The sequence below is a fragment of the Cucurbita maxima genome, unplaced genomic scaffold (genome assembly GCF_002738345.1).
Source record: "Cucurbita maxima cultivar Rimu unplaced genomic scaffold, Cmax_1.0 Cma_Scf00025, whole genome shotgun sequence".
In the NCBI taxonomy this organism is placed as follows: domain Eukaryota; kingdom Viridiplantae; phylum Streptophyta; class Magnoliopsida; order Cucurbitales; family Cucurbitaceae; genus Cucurbita; species Cucurbita maxima.
This window is the reverse complement of record NW_019272041.1, coordinates 2,670,031-2,681,877: the sequence shown is the minus strand read 5'-3', so window position 1 is coordinate 2,681,877 and position 11,847 is coordinate 2,670,031. Positions and strand designations below refer to the sequence as shown.

Below are 11,847 nucleotides of genomic sequence, written 5' to 3'. Positions count from 1 at the left end.
AAAAAAAAAAAAAAAAAAAAAAAAAAAAAAAAAAAAAAAAAAAAAAAAAAAAAAATGAACTTATAAGCTTATTACTTAATCTAAAATTCACATATTATATGAACGAAAAATTTCAAAATTAAACGACTAAACTTGTAATTTAATTCAAGAAAGAAATTCAACAAATTACCATGTATAATTAATTGAAAAATAATAATAATTGACATCATAAAACATCAGAAAACTAGGTCAAAATTTACTAACACGAAGGAGAATTAAAAAAAAAAAAACATTGATTTTTATAACATTTAAAGGTCACGCACAACACGACATGTTCTTCTTTTATAAGTATATAGGTATAACGAGAGACGAGTAAAAAAAAACAAAAAATAAATAAACCAGCAACTCAAACCATTCAAACTAAAATACCGCTTATTCAAAGGGATCATTTTGCAAATTTCATCCCTTTGCAACTTAGTCCTTCTACTTTAAATTTTATTTATTTAGTCCTTAAGCTTTCAAAGGCGTATAAAAGACATATTCAATATTTTTTAAATAAAAAATATAAAGAATTTTTAATTTTAATTTTCTATAAACTAATTAAATTGTATTTATAATTTAATTGGAGAACACGGAAAAAGAGAAAATTAAATTAAATTAAATTAAATTAAATTAAAATAAAAGTAAAAGGCAAGAGTTCACCAACCACAACCAATTAAACTCTGGTTTCAAATACCAATTCAAACTGTTTTTGTAACCATAATGCCCATTTCACACATAAAATAATAATAATAAATAATATTAATATAAATAGTAATTTGAGTAATTAAAAAGCTTTTTTAAGTCAAAATGACAACTAAGAATGAGATTGTACTAATTAATTTCGCCTTCATTGCTATATAACAAACTTTAATATATGAGATTTTCTTTTGTGACAACTCATTTTAACATTCACCTATCACAATTCTTCGTTTAATTCACAAAACGATTAACAATTACAATTCATCCCGGCTTTCAATTTTTCAAACCCGTTTTCTTATTATCAGCTTAAATTATTCAAATTTTGATTTTAAAAGTTGTTTAAGAATCATCGTTCTAATAAAAATCTCATCTTTACTGGGGCAACCATGTTTAAGCTGGGATGTTCTAATATGTATTTCGTTTATAGATCGACTCCAAATTTCAAGTTGGTGACTTGAATTACCTGAATATAGCTCACAACGTAGCACACCAACTTTTCGAGTTGGGTGGGGTCGTCGGATTGCTTTTTTAAAAAAAAAATCATATTTATCCACTGTACATATCACATTAATAACTTAAATACAAACATTTGTAAGGCACAATGCATCACTAATATCTATTACAAACCTCAACTTTTATTAATCTTCACAATAATCTTAAAAGTAAGGTCGAGTTGGACATGTGAACCCTAATTTTCAAGTTGGTTGAGTTGACCCGACTAAAAAAAAACTCTAACCCACAAACTGAATCAATTTTTTTTTCAATTTTTTTAAAAATTCAACCTTTACCGTTTGAATAATATAATCCTAGTAGTTTAGGTTATCAAATTACAAAACCACCCTGAATTTTAAAAATCAACCTTGAGGAGTAGTCCGAAAGAAAAAGCCCAAACAGAATAATGTCTACTAGCGATGAGCTTGAACAATTCTAAAATCAGTTCAACACTGCCCATGCAACGAATCCGCGTTTCAAAACGAGAGTAGGTTTGAAAAAATATGACTGTGTTTGAAGAATATTTTAAACCTATCATCAAATATAAAACTAACAAGTGTTGTAAAGGGATTGAGAAAATAGCATCTCAAAAACCATTACAAAATGGATGAAAAGAAGAGAGAGAGGAGAGAAAGTTAAAGATAAGATCAGTCAGCAAGTGAACAAAACAAAACAAACAACTTCAACAAAGCTTGCCTGGTTTTCCTATTTCAGTTACTAAATACCCAAAGAGCTGTCACCTCCCCCACATATGGTCATTTTCTTCTACACCTTTTTTCTTTTCATTTTGATTTTTTGTTCGTAAAAATAAACAAATAACATCAACCGAGCTATGTTCATATTGGAAAATCACAAGAGTTCCCTTACGGACGGTTTGAATAATATTTACGATGTTGGGTGGAGGGACGGGTACGTTGAATAATGAGGATTAAAGGAGAATGGTGCATGATGAAGAAGTTACACAAACAAACAAAAGAAAACAAAGGGTGTTTAAGAAGGTGTCCCACAGTGACAAAAGCAGGCTTAAATTAAGGGGCTTAAAGTCTTTACCATTGCATGCAAGACCCTTTTAGAAAGGGGACAAATTTAGGGTCTCATTTGCAGAAGTGTTTGATAGGAGCAGTCAAACCCGCTCCTTCCTCCTCCGGTTCTTCTTCTACCAACACGACACACCATGCATACATAAATTTAATTATTTATTTTACCAAAAGAAAACAAAATCCTCGCCAACTTTACCTCAAATTTTGACAATTGTACAAAATTTTTGTGACAAAATAGTCGTTTGGGTGAGGAATTTGTGAAAAGATGTGTCCACCAGATATGTAATAATGGGACTTCAGAAAACTGGCACAATGGAATGAATGAACGTTTGTTTATTTATTTATTTATTTATTTATTTGTTTTTTTGTTTGTTTGTTGTGGGATTTTTTATTGTGTAATTTTATATAATTCAAAATTTTAATGGAAAATTAATGGGTTTTTTTCTCTCCTTTTTTAAATAAACAAACCAGCTTTTATAGAATTTTTTTAAAAAAATATTATTATTATTATTATCTGGAAATTGGATGGAGGTGGCGCGTGAGTTTGTTTATTCGTCGTTGGCCAGAAAATGGGGGAGGCTGGCTGGACGAGAAAAGCGTGGGGAAAGCTTTTGGCGGCTATGTAAGTTAAGCGAGGGGAATAATAAAACGAGAAAGGGCTGAGAGGGCACGACTTTTCTTGTTTTTTTTTTATTCCTTAAATATTTATTATTTTGTATAAACTTGTTCTTATATATATATATATATATATATAAGTATATATTTTCAAATATCTTAATATTATTTATTTATAATCTTGTATTTGCAACTGTATGTATACATAAAAATAAAATAAAAAATTTAATGTATGTGTACAATGAGTAAGACAAATAAAAAAAATAAAAACTTGAGTACATGTTACAAGAATTGTGAATGATTTTCATAATGAAAGGATAAATTAATAATTTTATCAATTTAAACCCGAAACTTCTGTTGGTTTATCGATTGAAAAAAACGTAGGATTCACACGTGTGCAAACTTATGATTATATAAGTATTAGAGTCCGATCGACTGTGTATCCGAAATACTCTTAACTGGGAGTTTAGAATACATATAAGGATTGGGTAATAAATCTACAAACAAACACTCAGCCTTGCGTATGGTGAATCATTTAAGAAGAAATGAAGGGAATTTGATGCTTAAACTGAATTACAACATACATGTATGGGAATATGCATTAACCAAAATATATGTGCTATGCTCTATTGGAAGATCTTGTTGTACTGACTAGTGAGAGAATCTTTGAGATTCGAATACAGATTGAAGAGCGAGTACTGGCAAAGTTTTGAGACTTCATACCAAGAGTTGAAAACCAAAAGGTGCTTATCGGTGCCCGAGAATGCTAGTTGTATAGCAAGACTGCAATCGACAGGACCACCACGATATTTGCAGTTGCTTGTTCTGATTGCACAATCCTGATTGTTGATGCATACAAAGGTATTGTTGTTTGAGCATTGAGCACAACCGTCCCTTTTCCAGAACAAGTTTTGCAGCCTGCCCTTCTCGAACTCGAGCACCTGTACACGAGAACATTTGATGGAATTGATGCCAAAGTGAAAACAATCATAAAGAGCACAATGGATTGTCCAAACGCTTCTCTAGGATTAGAAGTCAACATGCTCTGATAATGTACTAACCCAAAACCCACCGCTAACAAATATTGATTTATTTGGGCTTCTCCTCAAAGTTTTTAAAACACGTTTACTAGGGAGAGTTTTTCACACCCTAATAAAGAATGTTTCGTTCTCCTCCCCAACCGATGTGTAATCTCACCGAAAATCTACCCACTATCCTCAACAATGAATTTCTCTAGTCTAATTGTCTCCCCTTCTCATTACAAGAAATTATTGGAGGAAGTTGTTGTAATGTGGCAAATAATTTTGCAACCGTTGCATATATGAGTTGAAAATACAAAAGTATTTTGAATGTTTATAGAACGATTATTAGTTACATGAACCCCCCTATCATAGGCAACACTAGGACACCACGAACCTTGGCCAACAAGGCTGCATCTTGGGATGTCATATTCTTAAAAACAACATATCAGAAAGGCAGTGTTCTATTATATCCATGTCTTGTGTCTTTAGTTTACTTTCTACTTCCTATGCCATGAACTTACCAGAGTAAAGCTGGTCACGGCATGTTGTTCATCAGCGACAAAAATAGGAGGGGACCTTGCAGCATATTTCCGTCCAGCAAATGCAACCATATAGCTATTGGAAGACTGGTAATGGATGAAATGAACAAGGAATAGTGAGTCCACCACTGGTAAGAACAGAACACTAGCATTTGTAGTAAATAAGCTAGTAGAAAAGATTTTAGATCTATGTGAGCAATAGAAATCAAACAAGCCCATACAATTAATCTCTTCCTTCTATGGAAACAAAGCAGCCCAAGCATTAGGAAGGCATCATCTTAAGGCGGAAGAGGGAGGGCGACTATCTACTCTCTCAAACACGAACTGAGAGTAGAACGTCTTAATACCATCTTCAGTGAAATTCCTTATTTTTCCAACTAAACATCAACATTGGAGTTTCTTGTCAACATTGAGTCAATGCCAACCAATAGCTATTGATTATAATATTCTCAAAGAAACAATTCATATACCAAACAAATCCCAAATCAAATCGAGCTTGAATCATACAATTAAAGCACGTGAAGTGATTCCAAAATGATCTGTTCTGTTTGCCCCCCTGTTTCGTGCTTAGGAGTAGGGTTTAAAAACCAAACCCATGTTTTATTTGAGAGTCATACAAGACCTATTACCTCAATTTCACAAAACCTAATGACCATCCGATTCGACAAACTCACGCACAAAAATCTAATACTAGCGCTCGTATCAACTTCAAACGAAGATCAAACAGAACCAACCGATAAATTCGACATCAAAAGAGGAAAAAGAACAAAGAATTCGAAGAACTAACCGGGTTGAAATTGGACACGGAGGGAGTAGTACTGACGGTGAGGAGGGAGATCTCATCAACCATAGGTCTAAACACAGAGATCAGAGAATTTCCATTCGTAAGAGCAAGCCTACTGTCACAAGGAGACAAATTCAACGTTTTGTTAAAGACGAACTTCTGCTGCGTCGCAAAAGCAAGCCCTAAGGTGAAACCGTCGGACTTCTCAACAGTCGTGTCGGCGCAAGGAGAGAAAACTCGGTTGCTGTCCCTAGCTTCAACGGCCGCCGCCGTCATTAGGAGAAGCAGCACGGCAGATGCCGTTGAGAGATCGTAAATCGCCATGTTTGGACTGGAAATTGAAAGTGGAAACTTCTGCCGAAGAAACCCGGGAACCGAAGTTGTCAACGAAGATCGAAAAGAGTCAAACTTCATGGACAAGCTGACAAAGATTCCCAAAACTTTAATTGGGCCGATTTAGGAAATGGGCCGAGCCCATTAACGATCGAAAGAGAAACTTTTCATAAATGCCCTTCTACATTATTTTAATTGGGCCGTTTTAGGAAATGGGCCTAGCCCATTAACGATCGAAAGAGAACCTTTTCGTAAATGCCCTTCTACACTATTTTAATTGGGCCGTTTTAGGTAATGGGCCGAGCCCATTAACGAGGACGAGGGCATTTTATGTTGACAACGCTCTACTGGGCTTTTCCAAATGGAATTAAAGTCAAACATGAAGGTGGTGAGGGAAACGAAAAATTCCTTCTAAAACCTTTTCAACAACGAGTATGCGTCTCTCGTGCCAATCCCTAAGGATTCCAAACGAAGTAGAACAAAGTAAATTCACAGATCAAGGGATAAAGAAAATGGATAGTCTTCATAGCTGCAAGATCCTAGGTCAACGGTTTGCTTGGTTCTTCTCTTCTTGCATTATTTTTTTATAAAATTTCTGTGTATCCCATCTGCTAAACCCCGACGAAGAAGGGATTCTTCCCGCTCTCCAATGGTGTTCGTTTCATTCAGTTTCTCCCACTCTACTCCACCGAAACCCCCATTTTTCACGCGACCCCAGAGCTTTATTATTAGAAATTCTCAAGTTTTTCCTCAAATTTGTTATTACAGAGTTCGAATTCCATGGAACCCTCTCCTCTTCTGATGAAGCTGATTTTTTCATTTCTTCTTTGGCTGAGCTTTGTTCCACACTTCTTCGTCACTCGAGTTCATCTCTGCGGTTTGTGCTTTTCTAATTTCAATGCTTTTACTCCATTTCTGAGATTTTTTTTCTTTCCATTCTGAATCTTGGTTTTGTGGGTTAGATTAAATAGCTTGTGGCTCTGTTTTTTTGCTTATATTTCACTGTCAATCCACTTATAGTTGAGTAATATTTAATGATTGAAAGTCAATGTCAATGTACTGTTGAATATGTTTGTTTGTTTGTTTTTTTCCTCCAGGGTTTCAATCTCTTATTTTAAACATCATTTCGTTTCATCATTTCATTTTTCTATTCGTAGTTGCATTTCTGGTACTGTTAAAGGCACTGTTATTAACCCATCATTATTATAGAGCTTCATTTTGCAACACTTCTAACACCCTTCCATCTTTCACATCTCAACGACAATGATGTGCTTGAAGGTGAACAGTGTTGAATTTGACGGTGTTACGTATGTAACAGCCCAAGCTTACCGCTAATAAATATGGTCATTTTTTGACTTTACCTTTTAGGCTTCTCCTCGAGGTTTTTAAAATGCATCTGCTAGGGGAGGTTTTCACACTCTTATAAAAAATGTTTCGTTCTCCTCCTCAACCGACGTGAGATCTCACAATCCATCCATATTGTGAGATCCTACATTTGTTGGAAAGGGTAACGAAATGTTTTAAAAAATTTTAAAAACCTCAAGGGAAACTTGGGAAACTTGAAAGGAAAGCCCACCCAAGACAATATTATTTGATGTTATGTCAGATAATTAGATGGTAAATGAGAACTAAATAGCCTATGGAAGTTTACCTTTTTTTAATAGACCAGCTCAGCAAGGTTTTAAATGTCGACGTTGGCCTGAATGTTGAGACCTGAATTTAATAGAAATGTAGATAAAATGATGAACATATCATGAAAATTCATAAATAGCACTTGCATGGGCGTAAATTCGAATGTCTAACATCTTGATGACCGAGCTAGCTCTAGTTCATTAAGATTTAACCAATCACCACGGGGTCTATGGAAGTTTGCATTTTATTCTCTAACTTCGACTGAACTTTGCTCTGATGGAATGGAATTTTGTATTGATAATTGATTTTTGTTCTGCAACTGATGCAGATGAGACAGCTAAGTATGATATCATGGTGAAAGGAGTAGAAATATCTCCCAGCCCCATAGTTAGGGGTCACCCAACAAATATGACCTTAAATCTAATCATAGGTACATAATACCCCACTTAACCCTTTTCATCATCTTTATAGTTTTCTAAACATTCCATTTTTTTGACAAGTAGAAGCTGAAACTTAACTATGAATATCTCTTTTTAGGATTTGATGCAAATTTGCACATGTTTATATTAAACTTTTATTTAGCTGTTACTAGTTGCTCCATTGGTAAATTTAGTGGGCGCTTAACGTCAATAAAACAGGCACTGAACTGTTTTTCCTAGTAACAGGGCTGACATCTGCTACCTACTACCTTCCTTTCTTCTATGAATAATAATGAGTTCATGGGTTAGATTAACCTTTAGATTTGTCATCTTTTTTATGGATAAGCCAGATTAGAGGATACTTCTCTATCGCTTCTGTTTTACTTCTAACTAGCACCAACTGCCCTGTCTTTATTTGACCCTTGAGAGAGAAGGTATACCCCTTCCCCCTCGTGTAATTCTTGTTAGGTGTGAGATCCCACGTCTATTGGGGAGGAGAACGAAACATTCTTTATAAGGGTGTGGAAACCTCTCCCTAGCATACGCGTTTTAAAAACCTTGAGGGAAAGCCCAAAGAGGACAATATCTACTAGCGGTGGGCTTGGGCAGTTACATTAGGCATATGTCATCCTTTGAACCTTAGCTCGAACTTTGGCTAATGACAGCAATCTTGTACACGTGGCACAGGTAAGCCAATCATTGCAGGAAAAATGGTAGTTGATATTTTATATTTCGGATGGCACGTATATAGTGACAGCTATGACATTTGTGTTGAGACGTCCTGCCCTTATACGTCTGGTGATTTTGCACTTGCCCCATTTCAAACGCCTCTGGCATTCTTTGTACCTGTAAGTTACTCAATTCATGTTTACCACTTGTGTTTATCTTTTTCTTGTAGTTTCTGGTTTTTTTTTTTTTCTCTTAATAAGTTAAAGGAACAAGGTTTTATCCTGGCTCAATTGATCTACAAAGTCTGTTCTTTTTATCTTGAAAGGATTAAAAGCATCGCTCTACCTTATGGAAGGGTTTTCTTGGTTTCATTTGTTCTCTTAATATTAAGTATTCCACTAGAACCTAATGGGAGTTCAAGTTAGCACAAATCTAATTATTGAAACTAGAACCTTATCTAAAGAGCTTCATGGTGACCTTATGTGAGATCCTACGTGGGTTAGAGAGGGAAACGAAACATTCCTTATAAGGGTGTAGAAACCTCTCTCTAGCATACGCGTTTTAAAAACTTTGAGGGGAAGCTCGGAAGGGAAAGTTCAAAGAGGACAATATCTACTAGCAGTGGACTTGAACTGTTACAAATGGTATCAAAGCCAAGTTCCGAGCAGTGTGTTAGTGAGGACGCTGAGTCTCCAAGGGGGTGGATTATGAGATCCCACATTAGTTGGAGATGGGAACGAAGCATTCCTTATAAGGGTGTGGAAACCTCTCCTTAGCAGATGCATTTTAAAACCTTGAGGGGAAGCCTGAAAGGGAAAGCCCAAAGAGGACAATATCTACTAGCGTGGGCTTGGGTTGTTACACCTTATTATCTAAAGTAACTAGGTTTTTTGGGATGAAAAACATATACACACACAATCATTGAATTCTTTTTCCTTTAACTATTATGCATTCTAACTATTTCCTTCTCCTTGCAGGGTTCATATCATATGCAGATAACCATTATTGATGGACATGATAATAAACTAACATGTTTTGGCTTTGATTATGAATTGGTGATTGCATCACTATTCGGACATAGCTAAGAGCTTTTATTTATTGATTACTCAGCTATTGATGTTTGTACATATAAACCCTTGTAAAGCTCTGTCATCTTTAGATCCTTGTTCGTTCCTTGGGCAGACAACTTTTGCACTATGACCATTTGAACAACTTATTCAGGAGAATTGAGTTGTGAAAATTGCCAAAAAAAAACTCGGGTTATTAGAGAGTACCATACTACTTATCGTCATTCTCACGTGGATTACTTTGTTTTTCGTAGATACAAAATGGAAAGAGTAACAATTAAGTTCTAAAATAAGTTGTACTATCTGAGCAAAGGTTCAAGTTTTTTCTTTATGCTTGCTTTAATATGATCATCATTGATGTATACATGTTTCTTCAAATAGTATATTTGAATCATTGTACTTCATATTGATGCATTATTTATATTTTTCTTGGGCTGAAGATTGTAAGACTCTTGTTAGATCAGGAACCACGAAAGTACGGTAAAGAATACATCTCCATTGGTATGAGGTCTAAACCAAAAGCAAAACTACGAGAACTTATGCTCAAAGTGGACAATATCATACCATTGTGGAGAGTCGTGATTCCTAACAGAAAGTACTGTAGAATAGATGTAGCTAGTTCGGTAATCCACCAAAGTTTATGAACAGCATAAGCATGCATTGTCCCTCGACAAACCACGAAGCTTGTCGAAAATGGCCACGAAGGTTCCTTTCTCATATACCAAATCATGATGGGGTGGGTGGTTTAGCCTCTGCCATTGACCCTCTTCACTTTGCTGCTTTTCTCATGAGCATACACCAAATAGGTGGGGTCAGGGTCTTTCTTCTTCTTCATCATGCATCTTTTTCTTTTTTCTTATTTCATTATTGTGTCATAACATGATTGATGAACCATTGTTGGTGATGGGTCAGAATATGAGTTACAAATAGTTGCCTCACTAAACAATGGCATCCCAAGCCCCACTCTGCTAAAGTCATTAATTTATGCACCTCTCTGAAAGCAAACTAACAAACACCTTTTTTTTGCCTTTCTTTCAGCCTCCACTTTCTAGCTATATTGGAATCCAGAACTGAAATTTGAACTGCTATTTAGTGATGTGATGACAAGAAGAAACAGATGAAGGAAGGATATGAAGGGAAGGCTGCTGAAGAAAATGAAACTCTACCCTTCCATTAGCTCTTTAAAACAACGCATTTCTCTTCTATCAGACCCCACTGAGAAAACTTGTAGCCATTTATGTGAAACCCCACCAGTTTTTCAAGAACAAATTTCCAAGAACAGCAGCAGCAACTTCAGGGTGTCCCTGCCAGTAGTAGAATGTAGCACCATATCCCAACACGTTAAAGATTTGAAAGACGCAGAATCTGAACTCGAGATTAGCTTTAGCGACCGAAACCATCCCGGTCCGTTCATAAAATCTGAGGAAATCTTGGCTGCCAAGAAAAATTCGGAGGCTCCATGTCTATCAGGAAGAATCACCATGGAACCAAGGGGTTGGTTCCAAGTGAAGGTAGACAGTCATGAAGAACGCTCATCTTTACTAGACTTTGAAGAGAGATGTCCACCAGGAGGAAGCGAATCCGTTATATTTTACTCGACGAGCTTGAGAGGTATTAGGAAAACATTCGATAAATGTAACGGTATTCGGTTCCTGCTCGAAAGTTTCAAAGTGTTGTTTATGGAGAGAGATGTGTCGATGCACTTGGAATTCAGGGAGGAGCTGTGGGATGTCTTGGGGGCTAAGGTGATCCCTCCACAGCTTTTTATTAAGGGAAGGTACATTGGAGGAGCAGAGCAAGTGGTAGGCCTGCATGAGCAAGGCAAGCTAAGGAAACTGCTGGATGGCATACCATTAGACTTGGCTAATTCTCCATGCTCTTGCTGTGCAAACACCAGGTTTCTGGTGTGCCCAAGCTGCAATGGTAGCCGTAAGGTTCTTAAAGACAACCACGACCACGACCACGACAACAGCTTGTATATTAGATGTCCTGATTGCAATGAAAATGGGTTAGCCAAATGCCCCATTTGCTGCTGAAATCACTATAATCTTCTTGGAATTTTCTGTTCATTGTTTAAAACTCGATGGGCGTGCTATGTTCGTTTCTCGACTGCCATTGTAGCTTTAATTATCTATTTTCGTAGCAGATGAATCAGTTGTTGGTGATGAATTTAGTTATGTATGTCTGAATGGAGAATTTGGAATATGATCACAGAAATAATTGTATTGTTGAATGAAAATGATTGAGAATGATAGGAAGAGGAGGACTAGCACATGGCTGCTTTGGAAAAAGGCTAGAAAAAGTGATCGAGTCAATATCAATATCAAAAAGGGGCAAACACAGCCCTATTTCATTGTTTTTCTTTTAAATTCTTCTTTCCTTTTACCTTCCTCCCTATAATTTGGCAACAATAAGTATCAAACTTGCATGTCAAATAGCCTCTCTTTGATGAACAAAAAACTTGTTTTCTTTTACTCTAAATGGTAATATTACAAAATTAACATCTTTAATTCAT

The 11,847-nt window shown here is 35.8% G+C and overlaps 2 protein-coding genes across 4 annotated transcripts; one reads left to right on the top strand and one right to left on the bottom strand.

Annotated features, from left to right (window-relative positions):
• Nucleotides 1-3,359: 3,359 nt before the first annotated feature.
• On the bottom strand, nucleotides 3,360-5,609 carry LOC111498771. Its single transcript, XM_023150140.1, has 3 exons — nucleotides 5,216-5,609; nucleotides 4,411-4,515; nucleotides 3,360-3,808 (listed from the first exon to the last, which is right to left on the bottom strand). The coding sequence occupies exons 1-3, from the start codon at nucleotides 5,534-5,536 to the stop codon at nucleotides 3,494-3,496; spliced, it is 741 nt and encodes a 246-aa protein (XP_023005908.1). The 5' UTR covers nucleotides 5,537-5,609; the 3' UTR covers nucleotides 3,360-3,493.
• A 376-nt stretch (nucleotides 5,610-5,985) lies between these two features.
• LOC111498769 (uncharacterized protein At3g28850-like) lies at nucleotides 5,986-11,385 on the top strand. 3 transcript variants are annotated; one of them, XM_023150136.1, is made up of 6 exons: nucleotides 5,986-6,088; nucleotides 6,314-6,422; nucleotides 7,506-7,607; nucleotides 8,284-8,444; nucleotides 9,243-10,138; nucleotides 10,371-11,385. In XM_023150136.1, the coding sequence occupies exon 6, from the start codon at nucleotides 10,463-10,465 to the stop codon at nucleotides 11,366-11,368; it is 906 nt and encodes a 301-aa protein (XP_023005904.1). In that variant the 5' UTR covers nucleotides 5,986-6,088; nucleotides 6,314-6,422; nucleotides 7,506-7,607; nucleotides 8,284-8,444; nucleotides 9,243-10,138; nucleotides 10,371-10,462; the 3' UTR covers nucleotides 11,369-11,385. The 3 variants fall into 3 exon arrangements, with proteins under 3 accessions (XP_023005904.1, XP_023005906.1, XP_023005903.1); XM_023150138.1 differs by lacking the exon at nucleotides 10,371-11,385 and having other exon boundaries at nucleotides 5,989-6,422; nucleotides 9,243-9,403; nucleotides 9,476-9,661; XM_023150135.1 differs by having other exon boundaries at nucleotides 5,991-6,422.
• Nucleotides 11,386-11,847: the final 462 nt, after the last annotated feature.

What these genes read in the sequence shown, in the direction of transcription:
- LOC111498771 (XM_023150140.1), bottom strand. Translation starts at nt 5,536, where the DNA reads ATGGCGATTTACGATCTCTCAACGGCATCTGCCGTGCTGCTTCTCCTA. An exon ending in CCGTGTCCAATTTCAACCCG is followed by an intron (nt 4,516 to 5,215) that starts GTTAGTTCTTCG and finishes ATCCATTACCAG; the next exon opens with TCTTCCAATAGCTATATGGT. An exon ending in CCGTGACCAGCTTTACTCTG is followed by an intron (nt 3,809 to 4,410) that starts GTAAGTTCATGG and finishes TCTCGTGTACAG; the next exon opens with GTGCTCGAGTTCGAGAAGGG.
- LOC111498769 (XM_023150136.1), top strand. Translation starts at nt 10,463, where the DNA reads ATGAAGGGAAGGCTGCTGAAGAAAATGAAACTCTACCCTTCCATTAGC.